We start from the raw sequence: 24,626 nt of genomic DNA, 5'->3' as shown, positions 1-24,626 counted from the left end.
AGCGAGTATGCACGATTTTTATGTGTTAAATTGCAATATATTGATAAAAATATGTTACAATAACACAAAATAGGCAAGAAAAATTATACATTGAAGACGAATTTCATAAAATGCAGCAAAGGCAAATTAGCGCCCCGAGCCAATTGTGACAAAGATATTTCGTACATATTTTCCTACAATAACGGAAGCATTCGTCTTATTATTAGGATCAGAGCAAGTGTTTGTGTGTCGTATGAATAGATATCGTTGCAGGAAATTCAAATGATCCATAAAACTAAATTTAGATTCACATCGTACGTGCAATTGATATACATGGTGGCGTATTCGACTGTACAGACATTTTCGATTTCAGAATTAAATATCTGGCTTATTTCTTATTTTTCGATACATGATCTTCTTAACTTTTATTTTAATTTATATTGAAATATTTGTATATGTTTTTACACATTTTATAAAAATTCATTAATATTTGACAAAATCGTGCATACTCCCTTTAAACAATGCCATTGTTTTATAATCACATTATAATTATATTTTCTATAAGTATAGAGAACCTTTTGGATTTTTTATGGGGTGGGCATATGAGTATTGTCATGTCAATTACCAGTTCAGTAAGTTTTCAAGGAGTTATTATCCCTTTAACAATTAATTGTTTTCATCTTGAATTAGATTTTTTTCACCTTGAATAATACATTGCTTTCTCACAATTTACCCAGACATGGACAATATAACTCATTGGGCAGCCTCCACTTAAGTTTCACTTATATTCTTGTTTTTAGGTATTCCAGTAAATTTTGCTGCATTCGATTATTATTTCCTAATTCACTTTTACATAATGTTCAAGAAAGAATTAATGAGGTTTGGAAGATTTCTGTCATTGAATATCTGTATTAAAGTGGAAAATATGCAACTGTTTGAATATGAATAATAAAGTAATATGACATTGTCAGATTGGTTGAATATCTACAGACGGCTGCATGTGATATGAATTATGGGGATTCTCTACCATGGGATGTAAACTTTATGTCAATTGTGATTATATAGAGCATGTCTTTTGCCGGATCAAAATTTAAATAAGAGCACTTATTTACATTATGACAGGAATGCCAAGCTCTTTGTGTCATAAAAAATTAATAGATCATTATAGGGTGAATTATAACACATGTGTGAATTGGTAGTCTGAAGCAAACATGAAATCTCACTAGGCTTTCTGAGTTGTAGTACAATCAAATATAAATTACAATGCATTTGAATATTAAAGCATGTCTATAGACTGTTGAACAATTGATATTTGCATAAGAGTAATGAACATTTTAAATTAAAGACTAAAAATACCACATGTAAATAACAGGGACATTACAGACTTTAATGGCATGAATTGTTCATCATTAGATTAAACAGTAAATAATAGCAATTATATTGGATGCCATGTGGAACATTGTTAGTGTGTCAGGAAGTGCTGGGCTGTGTCAGAGGCTTGAATTAGAGCACAAACAAAACTATAGTTCTTAGTACAATAAAAGCCCGCTGGGTAATTTATTGTATAAAAGGTGACAGTTCTAAGCATCCCATTTTTGCACCATGTTGTGTATTTTTTGCTAATAATTAATTCATATTTTTCCTGAATTAGGACATTAATTGTTGAAGTAGTAAAATATGAAGATTTGTATGCCCCCGGATCAAATGATCAGGGTATATTGTTTTTGGCCTGTCTGTCATTGTATGTGTGTGTCTGTGTGTCTGTCCCAAAACTTTAACCTTGATCATAACTTTTTCAATATGGAGGATAGCAACTTGATATTTGGCATGCATTTGTATCTCATGGAGCTGCAAATTCTCAGGGTTGAAAGGTCAAGGTCATTCTTCATGGTCAAAGTTCACATATATGGCTTCAAAGTGGCCATTAGGGGGCATTGTGTTTCTGACAAACACATCTCTTGTTATCTATGAAGATTGTTCAATGATTTTTTACCAAGACCAACTGTATGCACAAAATGTTTTTGTTAACTTTAATGATACAATTATTTAAGTAATGGCTACCAAAATATACTGCAAAAAAATTCAGTGTTTGTTTTCCCTAACATCAGCCCAAAAATGTAGGAAGTAACTATGGGCTCAACTTTTACATTTGTATTTTTTTTAAAGATTCATATGTTATTTCTGACTTAAATAATAATGGACAAATATCTTCCCAATCTCATGTCAGTATTGGTTCTTTAAATTAATAATTTATTATAAAGCAAGTATGATTGAATTTTACAAAAGTGATTGAAAACTGAACTGGAAAAGTCTGACAAATGTTTGAATTCAGCTGGCAAAAATAGGGTCCGACGAGTTAGTGGATACAAACAATTTTCTGTTACCAAAACACTATAAAATCAACCAATACTATTTTTTACACTTAATATTAACTGTATTATGTTTTGTGTATTCATGCGCATTTATGTAAATTTTGAAAATTAATGTAACATTTTTTATTGGTGAATCTAACGCAATACTATATTGTGTTGTAGCTCCATCCTTTATCTTTATGTCTTTCCTTTGTTTGAAAAATGATAGTGAAATATGAGATATATTTTTGGTTTTAATCAAAAGTCAAGGAGATATAGGCCTGTATTTTAATCTATTTTAATGGGCAATTATTTTAGGTTCTTGGGATTTTGAATGTTCAAATGTTCATAAAATAAGTTCTTAATAGTGGTTTATACCCTTTGTGGGAATTTCACAAATGCCCACATAAAAATTGTTTATGGAACTCATTTCAAATTAATTTGGTCCCAAGTGTTTTAAGTTTCTGTAGGAATATGTTATCTAAATGTAACTCTTGGCATGTCCTGTTTAAAAACACAGTCATAAAACTCAGTGAGATTAAATATTACGTAAAAATTGTGTTTTAAAGATTTTCAGATATGTTTTTTCCACATTATGTAAATACTGGTATGAATTTTTCTTGCCAAAAGTAATCCTCAACATCTGTTCAATCAAGAATTAACAAATTCCTATCAAATCCTAAATTCTTTAAGCAAATTTACTGAAATTAAAGCATTTATTTGGAAGTTAATATCAGACTGCAAAATATGAAATGTATATATATTTTAAACCTAAATCATTCTGCGTTACACAAATCAATTGAAATCATACAATTTAATTCCATGTTTCAATATTTTAAATGGGCAATTATAGAATAAATGTTCTTGTAATGTCAGTACTTCATTGAGTTTCATAATTGCAACCATTTGTGGTAACAAAGATGTATTTAAGATTGTGTCTAAAGGTTAGTTTTTTGAAGGTATTCATACATATTTGCTTATGTTGAAAGTCAATAATTGCAGTTTAATGGATTTTTTAAAGATTTTTATCACAAAATGAAATAATAAATAATGAAACAGTTTTGGCATTAGCTACCGTAGGTTTCCACGTATAGCGCGCTCCCGTGTATAGCGCGCAGGCTGTTTTTTAAATGCAAATATGGAGAAAAAAGTATTTAAAGACAATAAAACCACCAAATTGGACCAAAAATGGCTGCCATTTTACTATTGCACAAACCAATAATCCGGGGCATTGGAAAGCTTAATTAAGCATTCAAAAATTGTGTTACCCGCAAAAAAGACCTCGTTCGCACTTACCCTTGCCTGCTCTCCAGAATGTCGACAACAATCCCTATCGGAATTCATCAATAAAGAAGTGTAAAAACACAAACAAAGAAATGTCTGCAAGTTTATTCAAACAAATTTATTTTTGACCAAAACTTCTACAGCATTCATATCTACCAGTAGCGACTTCTTGTTGTTTCGACAATGGCCCCTCAGTCTGTACAGTGTTTTTTTTATGGCAATTTCGGGGCCGATATTCGGCCCCATTCCCCTCAAAAAAGAGTATATATTTTTCCCCCATTTTGTAAAAAAAATCCCCTCCAGAAGTAAAAAAAAAAAAAAAAAAAAAAAAAAATTTTTTTTTTTTTTGAAATAACTTTATCATAATCATGATAAATATATCTCAAATTTATTTCATAAATAACTTACAAAGTATATAACTATAATTTATATTATTTTGAATTATTATAAAGAGTTATATTAAATAGTTTTTCCCAAATCAGTTGACTTTTCACATTAATTGCATTTTTCTCCCAAAATGGCCAGGAAAAGGCCTGATGTATCTATATTGTGTCAATATTTGTTGATAAAATCATTCCAATTTGGTCCATTTTATTGATAAAAAATGCTCAGTTTTGCCATTTTATCGATTTAAAAGATCCCAATTAGACTCAAAATGGCTAAGAAAACTGAGACTGTGCATGAAGGCTGAACTGTCTGAAACTTATGTTGAAAAAATCATTGATATATATTTTAATTTTAAGAAAAAGTACAAAGACATTCAGCTGTCAATATTATATTCATACAAACATGTGTATTAATATAATAAATATCATTTCATATAAACAAGTGAATTTTAATTTTCCCCTTTTCCTAAAAAACGACGCATTTTTCCCCTTTGGACGGGCCCCGCCACCATTCCCCTATAAGTGAAAAAAAACACTGCTGTATGATTATAGGGTGGTAGTTTTCTGGAAAAAAAACATGGCGGCCATTTTGATTATTTACGATTACACAACATTTTTTTTACCAATTTAGCAGCCAGGATAGCGCTGTATCAATGTATAGCGCGCACCAGCTTTTTAATTTGAAATATGGAGGTAAAATACTGCGCGCTATACGTGTAAACCTACAGTAACTGTCTGAAATTTTAATACCAAATACTTAACGATATTCATACCTATTAACTTGAACTAATATATATATTCAAACTTAGTGCATCCAGTGTAGCATTGAACTATTGTATATTGAGCAATTAACCCTTTTATGCCTAGTGGACTCTCCCATCCTTCTAAATTGGATCAATTTATTTCCAAAATTATGGATGTCTAGTATATTTATTTCTATATTTAGAATGTTTCTTACAGAAATTCCTTTAAGCAAACAGCGCAGACCCTGATGAGACGCCGCATCTGGGTCTACGCTGTTTTCCAAGGCCTTTTTTCTGGACGCTAGGCATAAATGGGTTAATGGCAAACTACATGAAATGCTACTGACATAATTTTGCATTTTTCTGATTTTGCTAATGTAACTTTTTGAGTTAATCAATACAGTAAAACATGAATATGGAATAGACAATTAATTAAGTTGTTTGGTTCTCATACTGTTCACAACGAAAGCATACAAATTGCAGAAGCATAGTACAATTTTGAAATGTATTTTAAAAGACAAATTATATCTTTGTCTGGTACCAAAATGCCTAATAAAATCTTTATTATAATATTTTTTTTTCAAGTTATAGATCTTAAGAGCTAAATGTACACACTCCAGATGTTTAAATGTTCAGAAACAAGTTTCCACACTTGCACGACCATGCAACAAGCTGTGATATATGCATAAGTCTGTCATTAAATTACAACTTCTTAAATCCGCCTTGGTCAGTGAAGACTTCATAAGCTGTCTGGTCCACCACCCCCTGCCATGTAAACTAACACTTTGTTAAAACTATCCCTCTATTATAAGGAAACAGATCACAGTATTTTAAAAATGTATTTGTGTCCATTTGAGATAAATCTGTCCATCAGTGACCTTATAGTGACTTGTGTATCAAATTTTATTAGATTTTAAAGTCACACAGTTTAATTTTATTGCAGTTGATTAAATTTTATATGTGTTTAAACGGAAAGTTGTTTGGTTATGGATGGAGTTTAAATATTTTATTATGATGGTCATTTGTATGTATAGTTATGGACTTAAATGTTGGATATAATACAGTTTGAAGAAGTTATAGCTCTTTGTGCAATTTATCAAGGTAAATAATCATATAGATATTTATTGAATTATCAAGAAAGTTAAACAGGATAAAATATTGATAGGCACTATATTTAATTTTCAAGAACATTTGTGTGAGTGAATTTTTTTTCCAGATTTTATAAAGCTTGGGTCAGAAATCAAGCAAAAAATATTTTGAGTGTTATTGATAAAAGTTAAATCTTCATTTTACATGTGAAATTGCGCTTGATAAAATGATGTAATCATTATGCAAGGCAGTGAAATCTTAGCTTATGGACATGGCCATGTGTTTTTAATTGGATACATGCAAAAAATTGCATGTCTTATGATATCATGAATAATGAGTGGCAACTATTTCAAGAATACAAAGCAAAATGGTTTCATGCATTTTGTCCTTAGGTTTGCAAAAAAACAAAACAACCTTTTGACCAATTATCTTAGCATTATTGCCAGAGTTACAAAAGGTGTCAGTAAAAAAATAATAAGATTAGTAAAACAATACCATCAATACAATTACAGTTCTTCAAACTCTTGAAAAAGCAGTACCATATGAAACCATATTGAGTCATTATTATCAAATATTTGTATTTATGAATGTACTCAGACAAATGTTAAATGACCGTGCTTAAAAAGTAAATAGGAACAGTGTATTATGGGAAATTGGAATAAGAAACCAAACTTGGAATGGACATGATTTTGGTGATTTTCTCAACCTAATTTGCTTAATATGTTCCAAATGTATTTTTTTAACTTCTGTTTTTTCTCTTAGTATGAAATGCTCTTTCAATTATTTTTACATGAACAGTGATTGTATTTTTTTAATCATTTGAACTATTTTCTAACTGTTCATGCATGCATTGACACTGATTATATTTTTTAGGATTTAAACAAAAGCATTATTAAACATCCAGTTTTGTAGTGAAATCAAGTTAAATGATGCAATTATATATGTAACTGTGTCCATTTGAATTATAATTTGTCAACATTAATAAACACAACATGTGACATTTTATATAATTAATGGTTAAAAAAAAGAACACAGTTAATTCCAAGATTAATGTCATATCAACTTAACATAATGGTGTGATATAGGAATATTATTCAGTTGTTAACTCTTGTACACTTAGTATTTGTTTGTGTTTCATTTATATGAATAATACCTACATAAACATGTCATGTTTATGTTATTTATTGGTCTTCTCATCCAGGCATTCTAAACTGAAGTATGAAAATATTTATACAGAAAGAGTTGTAAAGAAAGAAGCCATTAATCTCAGTGGTCAGTTTGACCACACTACGCCCTGGCGTGGCCAAAGTAATTTGGTCATCATCTCTGACCACTATCATTCATTTATATCACTCCGCCTGTAGCCATTTGTACGTCTTTTAATTGTCCAATAAGCTGAAATTAAGTCAACGTTTGTAGTTTTTACTGGCATCTCTAACACTGGCTGCTGTATATATTGCATGTGTTTGAATGTATGTCAAACTGCATTTCATTTGTCAAAAAGATAAATTATAGTTAGTTGGTTTGTTTTTAACAATTTTAAATTTTACTTATTTATTTAGATGTCATGATTTTCATGTATCATAATAAATACAATAAAAATAGTATGCCTATTTTAATGTTTATGTTAAAATTTAAAAAGATAAACTTTAGAATAGATTATATTTATGAATTAATAAACCAAATGCAAGAAAATACTACTGTTTTCACATGTGATCTTATTACATAGCAATAACAGTACATGTTAATCAGATGTATTTATTATAACTGAATGAATATATTCTCTTTGAATCTAAATCAGGCTATGTGTAGCTTTAAAGGGAAGCTACTCTGCATGTCATATGCTGCAAGAATCGGAGTGACCCTCCATGTTTATCACAGTTCTAAGAAAAAACAAAAGCAATGCAGAAGTTAAAATACACAGAAATGCATTATTATGTATAAAATAAAAATAAAATAGAAAATAACAGATGAATCAGAAAAACATAGTTCAAGGATGTGGTTTGACATTTTTGTTTGCTAAATTACCATGTCCACAAAACTCGTGTGACTTAACTGCGGATAGGGCAGATTCTGACCAGACTGAGCAAATGCAGCATATGGCAGAAGACCCATTTGTTAATGATGCGTTCAAGTATTTTTTATACAGAAAAAAAGAAACCCTTAACATAATTATAAACATTTAGACAATCTTTTGATTGTAATTGCATTTCTGGTTAATTGCTGGACAATTGTTCTTAATAATTTATGCCATGTTGTTTTGTAATTATATCTTAATTTTGCACAACATCTATGAACAGTAATTAATAAATGTTCTTGAGACAATTGATTTTAATAATGGAAGAGCAGAATGTTAGATAACAATATCCACCTTTTCTGTTGACATGACCCAAGTGTATCCAGGTATTATGTGGGGGGGATGATATTGATGGATCTCTGCTTGACAGAGAGTGTTGCCTGGTGTCATGCAAAGTTCTGTAATAAAGTGGCTATATTTAATGTGCGCATATTGAAGTTTACAGCCATTTCATGAGATATGTCAGTGGTTAGTAATTCAGGGCAGGCAGAAGTATTGCAACTGCTGTGTTGGGGAAGGACACACAAGTTGCAGAGACATTTTCTGAATGTTATTGAGTTTTTTGTTATTTTAGATACACAATTTTGTATTCTAATTTACACAAGGTGGGCTCTGGGAAAAGCGGGCATAATCCATGTGCGGGCTCAATGCATGTTCAGACAGTGTCATCCCAGATAAGCCTGTGCAGTCCATGGTATTTTTTGTGTCACTTTTGTGGAAATTTTGTATCACCACTATTGATTTTTTAGCTCTACTGGTCGAAGGCCTGAAGAGCTTATGTCATGGCGTGGTTTCCGTCGTCCGTCTGTTTGTGCGTGCATTAGACTTTTTCTTGTTTATGCGATTAAGTCCACAGTTTTCATCCGATTCTTTTCAAACTTGTTCAGTGTCTTTATATTAATCAGGACTCGAACCCTATTGAAAATGGGATACATCAGAGTAAAAAGTCCAGAATTATCTCCCCTTGAATTTGAGAAAATAGTGAAATAAGGCTTGTTTACGCAATAAAGTCCACAGTTTTCATCCAATCATTTTCCAACTTGCACAGTGTCTTTATCTGAATGATGAGTCAAATCCTATTGAAAATGAGCAATATCGGAGTTATAAGTCCAGAATTATCTCCCCTTGAATTTGAGAAAAAAATAAAAATTCAGTTTTTTTATGTGATAAAGTCCATAATTTTCATCCGATTCTTTGCTAACTTGCACAGTGTCTTTGTATCAATGAGGACTCAAACCCTTCTTTAAAAAGAGCAATATCGAAGCAATAAGTCCAGAATGACTTCCCCTTGAATATGAGAAAATTTTGAAATCCCGCTTGTTTACGCAATTAATTCCACAGTTTTCATCCAATTATTTTCAAATTTGCACAGTATCTTTATATCAATGAGGACTTGAACCCTATTTAATATGAGCAGTATCGGAGAAATAAGTACACAATAATCTCCCCTTGAATTTGAGAAAATTCTCCTTGTTTGCGCGATTAAGTACACAGTTTCCATCTTATTCTTTCCAAACTTGCACAGTGTTTATAGCAGTAGAGCGATTCAGGCCCTCATGGGCCTCTTGTTTTAAAGTAAGTCTCTTCTAAAAGTAGAGCTGGACATGCCATATGCCACCAGTGTAGCTGCAGACCAGCTTGGGGACTTGCACTGTCTCATCAGGAGCTACCCTGACAGCTTATGAGGCCAAGACACCTTTATAGCAGACAGGGTAGATCCTGATGGGCCTTACCATGGCTTCTCTGGAGCTTCGCTGGATGCATGTCATAAGATCCATTTTTGCATGACGCTGCTCACTTAGCCTTTATAGTGATTGAGTAGATTGTTTGCCTTGGAGCTGGAATGTCCTGAGTATAATCCCCCATTGAGGCTTGTGAAATTGTAACTGGTTTATTTATGAATAGCTCCTGACTTACATTATATATATGTTTATGGAAAACAATTACCGGTAGTTTAAAACCCATAATAGGAAGAAAATGCTTGTGCATAAACATTTGGAATGGATAAATAATATATCTTTATGGTCTATTTCTTCTGAATTGGACAGTCCTTTAAGTTCATTACAACCTTTTGATATGTGGTTGTTAAGAATTGTGGGTTTCCCAATTAAACGTTTATGGTTGTAAACACACCGGTAACACAATTTTTCTTCAGAATTTCAACTGGTGCAAAAAAAAAATATTTTTATGCTGCTTATGGCAACGTAAAAAAAAATCAAAATTACTTTACTTAATAAGCATGTGTTCTTGTTCAAAAATTATATTTTTACTGCATTCATGTATATGGTTATGCTTCATGCAACGTGAAATTTTGTCACCTATTTCAGACGTGTTCAAAGATTTGTTCTTATGCCTTATCGGCACAAACTGCAAAAAATGTCTTTAATGCACTAAAGATATTTGCAAATGTATTTCAATAACTTGAGAAATTTGCAAAAATAAAGTTCTTAATGGTGTGTTTACATTCTGTCTAGCACGTGTGTAACCCCCTGAAAACCCTGTTGATTCTGCACCCTGATTGTTGTTGATCATTCACATGGTTGTCCACCAATGCCATGGCTGTTAAGCATTCAAATGGTTGTTGAGCATTAACATGGTTGTCACAGGGTTCGCCAAAACTTGAAAAATCTGTCAGTCATTTGGACTGACAGACTTGAAATTTTTGTCAGTCCGAATCAGTTTCTGTCAGTCCCACTGTCCGACTAAACTATAACAGCAAAACACAACAAAAGAGAGTACCTTTTAGGTGTAAATTGGTTTTTATCAAATTAAAATACAATAAAACATGTCCAAAGTCGATATAATGAAACAATTATTATATTAATAATAAACCACATATAAACCAAAGGTATGTCAAACTGTGTTTAGCCTCCACAGCTCTACAAATCCGTGTTCTTGAAAAGTTAGGGTGACATCCAATCAAGTTTGACTTAATTGCACACACACCATTCACACTACTTTGGATGACTTCAATTTCTGTTTATTAGCCAATTTCCCAAGTTATAAAACAACACCTATCGTTAAAATATTTTCTCTTAGCTGAGGTGGTTGATTTCCAGGTTCAATTAAATTAATGTCTTTCACACGTATTACTTGATAGAAAGGCCCATGATAATTACTACCATCCATTCTTGTTGTCTGAAATAACACAAAACATAATGCTACAATCTACCAACAACAAATTAAGTTTTTAATTAACACATGTCCGAATTTTAAATTATCCGAAATATAGTACATTGGGTGGAAAAACTTCGTTTGATTTCAGAAATTGTTGGTATGTCAATTAAAATATATCCTTCCCAGAACAATATAATAATGAAACTATTTTACAGAAATGCTCACAAATGACTGTTGAAACAAGTTTTCATGCGGTTTTTGTTGTGGAGAAATTAAATGGAACAAACAAAATGGCGGACGCACCCGGATGCTTTTTAAACAAGGACCGTTGATTTTGAACTCGCATGTGATAGTCAATTCTAATCCAACTTTAAACATCAAAACATCCAAATGAAGGTAACAAAAAAAGGATTTTGACAGAAGTTGAACAAAACGCATTTACCTTCTATTAATCCATAAGCACATTATACACTTTGAGTGATCTTTTTGAAACCATTTTTCATCCGATTATGTCGGTCAGTCGGACCGATTATCTTAAATCACTTGTCGGTCCTGAGCAAAATTTGCCGGTCAGGACCGGCGGACCGACGGTTTTGGCGAACCCTGTTGTCAAGTATTAACAAGGTTGTCAAGCATTAACAAGGTTGTCAAGCATTCAAATGGTTGTTGAGCATTAACATGGTTGTCAAGCATTAACAAGGTTGTCAAGCATTCAAATGGTTGTCGAGCATTAACATGGTTGTCAAGCATTAACAAGGTTGTCAAGCATTCACATGGTTGTAAAGCATTAACAAGGTTGGCAAACATTCACATCGTTTTCACTAAGCATTCACATATTTGTCAAGCATTCACACGGTTGTAAGTTGATGGTCATAATGAGAATTCAACATGTGCAAAAATTGAAACAATTAAAGTACATGTAAAGTGTGATCTATTTGTTGTATACAGAGTTGGAAACAATCCCCATCTCTCTAGATATAAAAGACTTCTCAGTCCTTACAAAATGCCTGGAACATTACCAGATCATTCCCAATCTTCCAGTTCCTTGACTTTCATGTAAATTACTGCAAAAAAGCAACATTACAAAAGCTGAATTATTTTTTGCAATGCTGGTTTTCAGAAACAGGAGCCTCGTGCAGTCTCATTGGGATAAACACAGTTTCCAGGCATCAGCAAATTTCAACATTTTTGAGTTTCTTATATGATAAACCATTGACATTTATTGGCCTTTTTGGTTCCACTGGTTTTAGCCAACTAAGTACACTTGATTGATTAAAATGGTCCTTAGATCATCGGCTACAAATATTACAAAAAACTCTGTCCTATTTATTTTTCTGGCTACATTTCTCCATATTTGATCATCCTCGGCAGCCTCTTCAGACAGTTGAATGGCTTTGATATCTGATCGGATCTCATCAGTTAGGTACTTTGATGCAGTTTCTTGTGTGCAAGATTATTTAAGATACTTTCCAATTTCCTTAAAGGAAACCTTGTGGAAAAAGCTAACATACTTATGCAAACTGAAGTAATATTTGTAGGAAAATGTACATGAAGGAAGCTTTCAAGCTAAAAAGATTTGATGTTATATGTAATATAGCTTAATATCAAGCTAATATCAATTAAGAAGTATATTATAGTTAAATATCAAGCTAATATCAATTAAGAAGCATTTTAAATCTTGTTTTTGATTGATAAGGAAACCAGAAGGAACAGTTACAAATATTTTCTCTCATCGACTTTTTTTGTTTTGGGATAATTTAGACTTGTTATTGGTATAGATTATATTTCATTTGATCTGCACTCTTGAAAAACCTGGCTTGATTCATCTGCCTAAATTATTGTTTTAGATTAGCCTGTGATATCTGCACAGTCTAATCAGGGACACCACTTTACACCTAAACTGGCTTTTTGTTGAGGAAAGACTTTCTCTTAAGGAAAAATCTTTAAAGTGAAAAGTGATATCCCTGATTAACGATTGCAGACAACACAGGCTAATCTGGGATGATACTTTGCACACAGTTTTACAAAAAATGTTTTACATGATTGTGTACTGAATGGAATTTGTTCAAAATAACCAATTAGAGGGAAAAAGCACCTCTTTTAGTATTGTTTTTGCCTGAAAAGCTGGATTGCTCAATAAAGAGATGTATATGTTTTAAAAGCTTGTCAAACACATCATAGTGTTGACTCTGGTAATGTGGCATCCGTCTGGTAATGCATTCACTTCCTCTATATTGTTCACAGGTCCCAGTGTGTATACATCCCACACACCCTTGTGTTGACTTTTTAAACATATTTCAGCCCTTGATGAATGAATTGACATCCTTAATTGGTACCCCAGTGACAATATGGCTGCCACCGACAAGAGTTTGAACGATGATAACGATTGTAGACAAGCTTTCTATGTACATAATGCTGTTAATAGCAATAAAGCAATAAAATGAATATAAAATGAATCCAGGGATGTACCATAAAAGGCTATTATTGTTCCACAAGTCTTGTAGGAATAATAATGTATTGTTAAGTCATAGGCGATTCATGATTAGATCAGTTTGCCATATGCAGAGATTTTTGTGGCAATGTGCTGTATTGGAATCTTATTTGTTCGTACTTTTGTAACAACAAGAAACTAAATTGACTAAACATCTGTAGAATCCTTCAGTTTATATTTAAAAAGGTTTCAAAAGATTGCTCTTTTAAATATTGTGGCATGTGTTTCTTTAGCCTGGCTCGGATACTTATGAAAGCTCTAAGTCTGCATCATTTCTGAGTTCAAAATATTGACCAATTATGATGCTTGTAATTTTTATACACCTTTCTCTTGCAAGACAAATGGGAACACCCTTGGCTGATAGAATGGGTGGGCTACACATTCATTATGGGAAGACCCTTGACAGAAGGTTGGGCGGATGCGTGGGCTGCACAAGGGCGGGCAGATGGGTGGGCTGCACAAGGGCAGAGGGATGGGTGGGCTGCACAAGGGCAGGCGGATGGGTGGACTGCACAAGGGCAGAGGGATGGGTGGGCTGCACAAGGGCAGAGGGATGGGTGGGCTGCACAAGGGCAGGCGGATGGGTGGACTGCACAAGGGCGGGCAGATGGGTGGGCTGCACAAGGGCAGGCAGATGGGTGGGCTGCACAAGGGCAGAGGGATGGGTGGACTGCACAAGGGCAGAGGGATGGGTGGGCTGCACAAGGGCAGAGAGATGGGTTGGCTGCACAAGGGCAGGCAGATGGGTGGGCTGCACAAGGGCAGAGGGATGGGTGGGCTGCACAAGGGCAGGCAGATGGGTGGGCTGCACAAGGGCAGAGGAGTGGTGGACTGCACAAGGGCGGGCAGATGGGTGGGCTGCACAAGGGCAGAGGGATGGGTGGGCTGCACAAGGGCGGGCGGATGGGTGGACTGCACAAGGGCAGAGGGATGGGTGGGCTGCACATGGGCAGGCGGACTGGTGGACTGCACAAGGGCGGGCAGATGGGTGGACTGCACAAGGGCAGAGGGATGGGTGGGCTGCACAAGGGCGGGCAGATGGGTGGGCCGCACAAGGGCAGAGGGATGGGTGGACTGCACATTAATTGTTTGTGCTCTCTAAGTAGTATAGTTTTCATTGAAACTTCACCATTTTCTGAAAATGATATTTGACATAGAATGGATGCCAAGTAGGATAACCAGTTAATTTGCACCAGGAACTTCTGACTAATTGCCCTTACTTTATACACTTATTGCAAAATTCACAGTTTCTTCTATCTGATTCATAAAGTTTCCATTGAATTGTAATCAAACTTTCTAGTAATGTGTGTAGACATAAAAAAATGGAGGGCAAATGCCAAAATCAGCCAATTTACACCAGAAACATAAGTGTTAATGCCCTATATTAATAAAAAATGAAAATTTGCCATTTCCCCTCTGTTACTCGTACAGTTTTTATAGACTCTCCACACAACTGTTGACATAAAAATGGAGCCATTGAACACCAGGCACTATTGGAGTATGTTTCTGTCAATGACCTTGTCTTACTTGTGAATTTCCATTGGTTAAATATATGAGATAAAGTCTAAGAATTTACAAATGAATGTTCTAAGTTGTGGGGCCTGACCCTCTGAATAACAAAATATACACCAGTATTTAACTTAATTGAAAACATTTTTTGCTGGTGGATATCTTGCAAAATAGCAACCTGTGCTGGTTACTTGAGTTACCTATGATAGAATTACCATAAAAACTCAGCCACTTGTCTAATCACTTTCATGTCAGAGGAGATACAATTTGTTTGAAACGTTCCATTTTAATTGACTGCTGTAAATTTGTCTGTGACAAAGCTCTTGTTTATGAAGACCTTTTTTTACAAATATTTTACAGATTGTAACAAAGTCCTTCTTATTCCATAGTTTGTAGTGTTTGTACTGACCTCTTAGTAGAAATCTATGGGGACATTTATCAAACTATTATTCATGGCATATGTGGCCACAGATCCATTAGAGCATTATTTGAACAGTACAAAGAATGGGATGGAAAGTCCACGCCGTTGATAATCTTTAATTACAAAATCTACAATCAGTCCATGTCTATTTGAACATCATTATTGGACAAGCGTGCCAGCACGGGTAGAAATGTGGCTCCATTATCGAGACCTTACAAAAGTGCTTGTCTCAGATTTCCATATAAATTTCTCTGAAGACTTCAGTAAACACACTCGACAATGTTTTGGGTCCTTTTCTTTGAGAGTGCAACATGTGCTGTCAGGATCATCAGGGGTCATTGAATCGAAAATCCATCAACATTTAACAACTTGTGGCAATAATAAATATTCCCTGTATGAATCATGAAGCCTAACAATGCTAGAGAATAGCTGTGAATTTTCCCAGCATCCATTGTGTTTAGATGGTCAGTTACAACATTCTCAGGTCAATTTTTCTTAAGACAACCTAGGGAGGGCTAAGATGATGATTACAATGTTATGCCAATACAATAGTTTCACATTCAAGCCTCCACGTGTATTGCATTCTTCAGATATGAGCATCATTGTGTGTTTTGTTTTATTTTTTGCAAAAGGCTTTCCGGCTGGCGGCTGTATTAATGTCACATTGAGTATAGTATGTTTGTTTAAATTATATAGAAATTGTTCTTGTATATCTTCAGATTTCAATTTGACAAGGACCACATCTCACGAATGCTGGCAGCCTGATGACCTCTGTTGCTGTTCATTTTCGATAACAACACATGAACAAATCACAAGGTATGTATGTTTTTCGTGTGTTTTGCATAGTGTTACCCAATTGCAGTCAATAAATCTTTATTATCATATTTATTCTGATAAAATAATTAATAATAGTACCTCACAGATTATCCATCGACGGATGAATAAAAAGATTTTTTCTCAGATAACTTCGGCGCTCTGTTTAAAAAAGATATTATATTACTCATATTTTTATGCCAGTGAATATCCAATCATATGCTTATTGACCCTCAAGTCCTCTAATGAGACCATGAAAGATTGTTTGACTTTATGGTAGAGGGGGTAGCTCGTGATCAGACTTTAAAATGCACAGGCTGGTCTTGAGCTACACTGGCCACAGGCTGGTCTTGAGCTACACTGGCCACAGGCTGGTCTTGAGCTACACTGGCTGCAGGCTGGTCTTGAGCTACACTGGTCTCAGGCTGGTCTTGAGCTATACTGGTCACAGGCTGGTCTTGAGCTACACTGACTGCAGGCTCGTCTTGAGCTATAATGACCGCAGGCTCGTCTTGAGCTACACTGGTAACAGGCTGGTCTTGAGCTACACAGGCTCCAGGCTGGTCTTGAGCTACACTGGTTGCAGGCTGTTCTTGAGCTACACTGGCTGCAGGCTGGTCTTGAGCTAACTGGCCGCAGGCTGGTCTTGAGCTACACTGGCCACAGGCTGGTCTTGAGCTACACTGGCCACAGGCAGGTCTTGAGCTACACTGGCCGCAGGCTGGTCTTTAGCTACACTGGCCGCAGGCTGGTCTTGAGCTACACTTGCTGCAGGCTGGTCTTGAGCTACACTGGCCCCAGGCTGGTCTTGAGCTACGCTGGCCACGACTGGTCTTGAGCTACACTGGTCATAGGCTGGTCTTGAGCTACACTGGCTGCAGACTGGTCTTGAGCTACACTGGCTGCAGGCTGGTCTTGAGCTACACTGGCTGCAGGCTGATCTTGAGCTACACTGGCTGCTGGCTGGTCCTGAGCTACACTGGCCACAGGCTGGTCTTGAGCTACACTGGCTTCAGGCTGGTCTTGAGCTACAATGGCTTCAGGCTGGTCTTGAGCTACACTGGCTTCAGGCTGTCTTGAGCTACAGTGGTCACAGGCTGGTCTTGAGCAACACTGGCTTCAGGCTGGTCTTGAGCTACACTGGCTGCAGGCTGATCTTTAGCTACACTGGCCACAGGCTGGTCTTGAGCAACACTTGTCGCAGGCTGGTCTTGAGCTACACTGACTGCAGGCTGGGTTGAGCTACAATGACCGCAGGCTGGTCTTGAGCTACACTGGTCACAGATTGGTCTTGAGCTACACTGGCCACAGGCTGGTCTTGAGCTACACTGGCCACATGCTGGTCTTGAGCTACACTGGTTGCAGGCTGGCCTTGAGCTACACTGGCTGCAGGCTGGTCTTGAGCTACACTGGCCACAGGCTGGTCTTGAGCTACACTGGGCGCAGGCTGGTCTTGAGCCACACTGGCGGCAGGCTGTTTTTGAGCTACACTGGCCACAGGCTGGCCTTGAGCTACACTGGCTTTAGGCTGGTCTTGAGCTACACTGGCCACAGGCTGGTCTTGAGCTACACTTGTCGAAGGCTGGTCTTGAGCTACACTGGCCCCAGGCTGGTCTTGAGCTACACTGGTCTCAGGCTGGTCTTGAGCTACACTGGTCTCAGGCTGGTCTTGAGCTACACTGGTCTCAGGCTGGTCTTGAGCTACACTGGTCTCAGGCTGGTCTTGAGCTACACTGGCTGCAGGCTGGTCTTGAGCAACACTGGCCGCAGGCTGGTCTTGAGCTACACTGGCCACAGGCTGGTCTTGAGCTACACTGGTCACAGGCTGGTCTTGAGCTACACTGGCTGCAGGCTGGTCTTGAGCTACACTGGCTGCAGGCTGGTCTTGAGCTACACTGGCTGCAGGCTGGTCTTGAGCTACACTGGCTTCAGGCTGGTCTTGAGCTACACTGGTTGCAGGCTGATCTTGAGCTACACTGGCTGCTGGCTGGTCCTGAGCTACACTGGCCACAGGCTGGTCTTGAGCTACACTGGCTTCAGGCTGGTCTTGAGCTACAATGGCTTCAGGCTGGTCTTGAGCTACACTGGCTTCAGGCTGTCTTGAGCTACACTGGTCACAGGCTGGTCTTGAGCAACACTGGCTTCAGGCTGGTCTTGAGCTACACTGGCTGCGGGCTGATCTTTAGCTACACTGGCCACAGGCTGGTCTTGAGCTACGCTTGTCGCAGGCTGGTCTTGAGCTACACTGGCCACAGGCTGGTCTTGAGCTACACTTGTCGCAGGCTGGTCTTGAGCTACACTGACTGCAGGCTGGTCTTGAGCTACACTGGTCACAGGCTGGTCTTGAGCTACACTGGCCACAGGCTGGTCTTGAGCTACACTGGCCACATGCTGGTCTTGAGCTACACTGGTCGCAGGCTGGCCTTGAGCTACACTGGCTGCAGGCTGGTCTTGAGCTACACTTGCTACAGGCTGATCTTGAGCTACACTTGCTGCAGGCTGGTCTTGAGCTACACTGGCAACAGGCTGGTCTTTAGCTATACTGGCTGCAGGCTGGTTTTGAGCTACACTGGCCGCAGTATCAAATGATCTCAGCGATTTCTGTATCAGAATAATGCCACTTGGGAAAAATTAGAGGGAAAAACACTGTTTTTTGGGAAAACTCGAGCCATGAAATCTTTATATTTGGAATTAAGGGTCTTTTTAATCGCTTGGTACTTTATTACACAAACCCATCTGACTATTCATTTAAAAGCCTTTTTGCTGAAATGTTTCATTGCTCATTTTATTTGTTCACTTGCAAATTATGCAGTTTTGGAACAAAGTTGATGCAACTTTCCTTCCTTTCGGGATTTTGTTTAGAGGACCATCAGAAATTGTGTAATTTTTCCTTGATTGGGAATGTGTATTTAACAGGTACTTGATAAAGAAGTAAAACAAGTATGACTGCAAAAAAAGGAGTAATGGATACTTAATGAACCCATTGGTAACTTGTTTATTTATTTGTCAGTGAGACTATGAAAAATACCTTGTCATCAGTAATGTATGTCAACTTGATTATAAGTTTTGTCCTATCACATATAAAATCTCGCAATGATATAAGCTTTCCAGCTTTTCCTATAACTGAACTGTGATGGGAAAGTCTATGAAAAGGTCAAAGGGTTCAAACGCACAAAGTTTGAGGATATTATAAGCTTAAGCCATCCTTAAAGACCGCATATAAGGCTTCCATATTTGAAGGCACAGGAAACCAATCTGAAATGTCATCCAGATCGTGATAGCTTATTTAGGTGTATAATATTAAGATTAGACATGATTTTATAATTTTATTGAGAATCTTCCAAGATACGTCAAATTTTCCATTTTTAGCTGTACAGTTGTCAATGTAATGTTTTTCAAAACATTATTTTGCATTTTCGTGGACATTCTATTGTGCTGAATCGGTGTTGATTGTTTCATGCATGATATTTGTAAGAAATAACTGCAGCCAAATTTGTGATAACTGGTTAAAATTATCAGGCTTTGATTCTTATGATGTTCTTGAAAAGTTCTCAAAGAAAACAATGAATAATCAATTCAAAAGGCGTATTAAAAACCAGTCTAAGATTATACAAGTGTCTGTCTGTCTGTCTGTCTGTCTGTCTGTCTGTCTGTCTGTCTGTCTGTCTGTCTGTCTTGTCTGTCTGTCTGTCTGTCTGTCTGTCTGTCTGTCTGTCTGTCTGTCTGTCTGTCTGTCTGTCTGTTTGTCCCAAAACTTTAACCTTCGTTAAAGTTTGGTCATAACTTTTTGAATATTGAAGATAGCAACTTGATATTTGGCATGCATGTGTATCTCATGAAGCTGCACATTTTGAGTGGTGAAAGGTCAAGGTCAAAAGTAAAAAAATACAATCCAAGGGAAGTAATAAGCTTTAAAAGGGAAAAAAATTGTTAACCTGCCAAATGATATATTGAAATTTTATTTCAAAGCGGCGCAATAGGGGGCTCCGTGAAGGGGCGTGGGACCTGTAAATAAACTCAGAACAACAACGGGCATTGTGTTTCTGACAAACACATCTCTTGTTTTTGTTTAAACATTATCAAATTGCATGTCAAGAAGTACAACATTTTAGTTCAATCTTCTAATCTTCTATGGATCCAGAGAATTCATTTCAAAGTCAATGGTGTCTTAATTTCTGAGGATGTGCATGTAATCCTTTTTGATGACAGAAGCCTAATAAGTATTGAGTGCTGCAAATGGATAATTATATGGTGGCCTCGCATCAATGTTATCCTCTGGCTTGCATACTGCTTCAACCATAAATGGCCAATAATTGAAACCTATCCATTCACCAATTGTTTCTTAAGTTGACCTTTCTTTTAATCTTATCCTGTCAAGCGTTGAGATATTAAAACTCAGGCATCTTTGAATTTTGAGCATCAGAAATGAGGGACCCAATGTTTGATGGCATTAGTGATTCTGATCAATTAACTGTCATCGGCATGTGAAAACATTGTTGAATCCAAAAGATTTTGTATGGATGCAGTTGCTAAAGATGTGACGAGGATTGTAGCCATAGTCCCAAGCTTTGGATCACTTAATCATCTTCTTGAAAAACAGCTCAGTTTTAGGATGTTTTTCAAGTAACTCCAAGCTCTTTAATGATTTCCTGAGACTAGATTAAAGAAGTAAACATGCTGTTCGTTAATTGTGTTTGCGCAATTTTTTCCCATGTTTCTACTCTTATTTAAAACTCAAGAAATGATAATTAAATTTTGTCATTTGGTTGTATAATCATTTTTGATGAAAAATATCATTGATAATTCATTGACTTGTTAATGCTATTTATAGAAATGTCTTCTAGGACACAACTAATTAAGCAACAATTATTACAAACCTCGCAAATGTAAAATTAATTAATAACAATTTTGATAATATTTATGCTTATAGCCCTAAACCCAGTTCAATTAACTGTCATTCATTTTTGTTGAGGATGGCACCTTGGTGTTGTTTCTTTCTAAAAACAATTATTTACATCTGTCCATTACATTTGACCATTAATACATTAAACCGACCACTGCTTTCCAAGAGGGCCAATGTTGTGCTGGACAAACATAATATTCTGTATTTTTTCTTCGCGGTCACTCATTACCAGTTTAACAGCCACAAGAAAATTACGACTGACATTGTCATGCCAGCCTAGTTGGTGTAAATGACAAAAACTGCTATTGACGGATAGCATAGTAAATGTGGATATGTGCTATTAAGTAGGACCAGTCTCTGTTTATAGACAACACATTCAGGCTGAAGGTTAGATTACCAATGCATTTGTTTGGGTAATACGACTTTTTGAATGTGATTAATATTTTGCATGCACATTCTACAAGAGTTACAGTGCACAATGAAAGGAAATAAATGGACATTAATTTATTTTCTTTATTAGAATTTCTGCCTGAATGTGCAGCGATGACTATTTTAGTTATATAAAAATTGTTTAAAGTTGTTTTTACTCATATTTTGCTGTAAAACCATGAGTGTTTTACACATAGTTACATGGTCCATTTATTATGTTTTTATGTATTTATTATGTAATTATGTTGCACACAGATTACATTTACCACATAAAACGGTTGTTTTCATGTTCCTAATTAAATTTTCTGTCTATTGCAAATGTAATGATAATCTTGGGACAATATTAATACATTTTATATATTTGGTACTTTATAATTTATGTATAGTGTGTGAGTCTTCAAAGTGATAAACTATAAATCATTGTGAATTCCACATATGAAGAGAGATCATTTATTTACAGTTCATTACTTTTATATATATTTTGTTGATTTAAATAGTCTACATTTTAATAAATCTGATAAGAGAATCAACCATAAATATTACTTAAAACAGGGAACATTTGATTCAGCTGCCATTGTTTGTATAACATTTGAGCTGCGTTCTGGGAAAACTGAACTTAATTCATGAACATTTAGTATCGTCCCAGATCAGTTTGGGCAGTCCATGGGTGGACCTAATTCATGAACATTTAGTATCGTCCCAGATCAGTTTGGGCAGTCCATGGGTGGACTTAATTCATGAACATTTAGTATCGTCCCAGATCAGTTTGGGCAGTCCATGGGTGGACTTAATTCATGAACATTTAGTATCGTGCCAGGTCAGTTTGGGCAGTCCATGGGTGGACTTAATTCATGTATATTTAGTATCGTCCCAGATCAGTTTGGGCAGTCCATGGGTGGACTTAATTCATGTACATTTAGTATCGTTCCAGATCAGTTTGGGCAGTCCATGGGTGGACTTAATTCATGTACATTTAGTATCATGCCAGGTCAGTTTGGACTCCATGGGTGGACTTAATTCATGAACATTTAGTATTGTCTCAGATCAGTTTAGGCAGTGCATGGGAAAAACTGAACTTAATTCATGTACATTTAGTATCGTTCCAGATCAGTTTGGGCAGTCCATGGGTGGACTTAATTCATGTACATTTAGTATTGTCCCAGATCAGTTTAGGCAGTCCATGGGAAAACTGGACTTAATTCATGTACATTTAGTATCGTTCCTGATCAGTTTGGGCAGTCCATGGGTGGACTTTATTCATGTACATTTAGTATCGTTCCAGATCAGTTTGGGCAGTCCATGGGTGGACTTAATTCATGAACATTTAGTATCGTCCCAGATCAGTTTGGGCAGTCCACAAAAGCTAATCAGGGACAACACTTTGTGGTTTTATGGAATTTTATCTTTCAAATTAGTATTCTAAACAAAAATCCAGTCTAGGCAGAAATTAGTGTCATCCCAGATAAGCCTGTGCTTACTGCACAGGGTAATTCGAGAAAACACTTAACGCACATGAATTAATCTAGTTACAGAGCTGCTCGTTATAATTATTTCGATTACCAATATAAATTCACCCATGGCCATAAAGATTCTAATTGTCATGTAAACCACATTGTATTTAACCTTCAATGTCTGTATCCATGACTAGGAAAGGTCTACTTTCCTGCCAAGTCAAACTTGATTTTGTAATTTATTTACATTCAATACTGCAATCCTTTCCATTAAAAAAGCTGTAGGGGAACAGGATCAATTTTAACAACATCATTCGTTCTGCGCAATAATGTAACATCATTGAAGAAAACTAATTTTGAATGTTCTCCAGTTGGAAAATTGTAAATATGGTGATTTGTTCACATTGAGAGAAAAATGTCAGCAGTGGCAAATTGAATTGACTGGTGTTACAAAGTGATGCAGATTAGCAATGGAGAGCCAATTTAAGTTTAATTCACAGGCGGAGATGTATCAGCACAAAAAGGTTGCCACTTGCAATCAGCACACCCCATACATCAATGATTTTTTATTTGAATACTGTATTGAACATATGGCATGGTCACAGGTGCCACATTTTTTCAGGAACTTAAAAAGAACAATATGTTAATTAAAATGTATCAATATTGTTTAGGGAATAAATAGGATGCAGCTCCTCGCAGGTTCTGCAGCTTCAGCAATTCGGAAGGGATCCGTCAGTAATAACAATACTGACACAAACTTACCAGCTGTCTCTGAAAAAACAATAGTGTGTAGGTTTTGCTGTAACAAATCATTTAACATTCCTTAAATACCATATATATAATGTAAGATGACAAGTTGAAATAAACTTTAAAAGTTTATTGTTTTCATGAATATTAAACATCACAATTTTACATTATATTTCAGTCTCATTCTGAACATATTGCAAATAAACTGCAATCATGCACTAAATACTTTTGATTGAAACAAAACCTCTTAGTAAGTGGTTTCCATATTAAAACTGCAGGCATCACAGTCTCTCTCGTACATAGAGCTCATCATGCAGCTTGCAGCCGCTGCCTTCCCAAAGAAGGTTTGCACCAGAGTTGTAGGCAAACTCCTCTTCAATCCCATCCATAGCAGTTATTTTCTTGTTCCAGAAATATTGTTAAACAATTAATTTAAACAAGAAATACCTTTAAAAAAGATATACAGCGTTGATGTTTATGAAAGGTAAAGAGTTCAATGAATGAGATCAAGGATAGTGAATGTCTTTTTCTGTGCAGTTCTTAGCTGCATCACACGCGGAGTTTTTGCGGCTTATTTTACATTATTACATATTGCTGGTCATAAACCTATAGATACAAAACAGAAAACCAAAAGAATAATGGAAGTGAAATTAAAACATATGATTCAACCGGCCACACGCGAAGTATCCGTACATATTTTAAATATTTATACGCGCGTTCTTCGAACAAACCTGTTTTAGTGGTTTGTTGGGCATTGCTTTTTGATTCGAGTATTAACAGTATCGAGAATCATCGCGCTCATGCTTAATACATTAGTCAATATGGTGGAATAATTC

General features: G+C 36.1%; 3 protein-coding genes across 3 annotated transcripts in view; 2 read left to right on the top strand and 1 right to left on the bottom strand.

Moving 5' to 3' along the window:
• Positions 1-24,626, top strand: part of LOC127857470 (teneurin-2-like) — a 231,258-nt gene that overhangs the window by 67,369 nt on the left and 139,263 nt on the right. Inside the window, exon 4 of the mRNA XM_052393865.1 lies at positions 16,167-16,263. The gene's annotated coding sequence lies outside the window, so the exon portion shown is untranslated. The remainder of the gene's footprint in view (positions 1-16,166; positions 16,264-24,626) is intronic.
• Positions 13,936-14,619, top strand: LOC127857472 (uncharacterized). Its single transcript, XM_052393867.1, has one exon. The coding sequence runs from the start codon at positions 13,936-13,938 to the stop codon at positions 14,617-14,619; it is 684 nt and encodes a 227-aa protein (XP_052249827.1).
• Positions 14,632-24,179, bottom strand: LOC127857471 (circumsporozoite protein-like). Its single transcript, XM_052393866.1, has 6 exons — positions 24,090-24,179; positions 23,806-23,814; positions 18,667-18,861; positions 17,320-17,534; positions 16,728-16,911; positions 14,632-14,652 (listed from the first exon to the last, which is right to left on the bottom strand). The coding sequence occupies exons 1-6, from the start codon at positions 24,177-24,179 to the stop codon at positions 14,632-14,634; spliced, it is 714 nt and encodes a 237-aa protein (XP_052249826.1).

Source organism: Dreissena polymorpha, chromosome 14, assembly GCF_020536995.1.
Source record: "Dreissena polymorpha isolate Duluth1 chromosome 14, UMN_Dpol_1.0, whole genome shotgun sequence".
In the NCBI taxonomy this organism is placed as follows: Eukaryota; Metazoa; Mollusca; class Bivalvia; order Myida; family Dreissenidae; genus Dreissena; species Dreissena polymorpha.
Note: the sequence above shows the minus strand (reverse complement) of the source record. Positions and strands in the feature narration are given on the sequence as shown.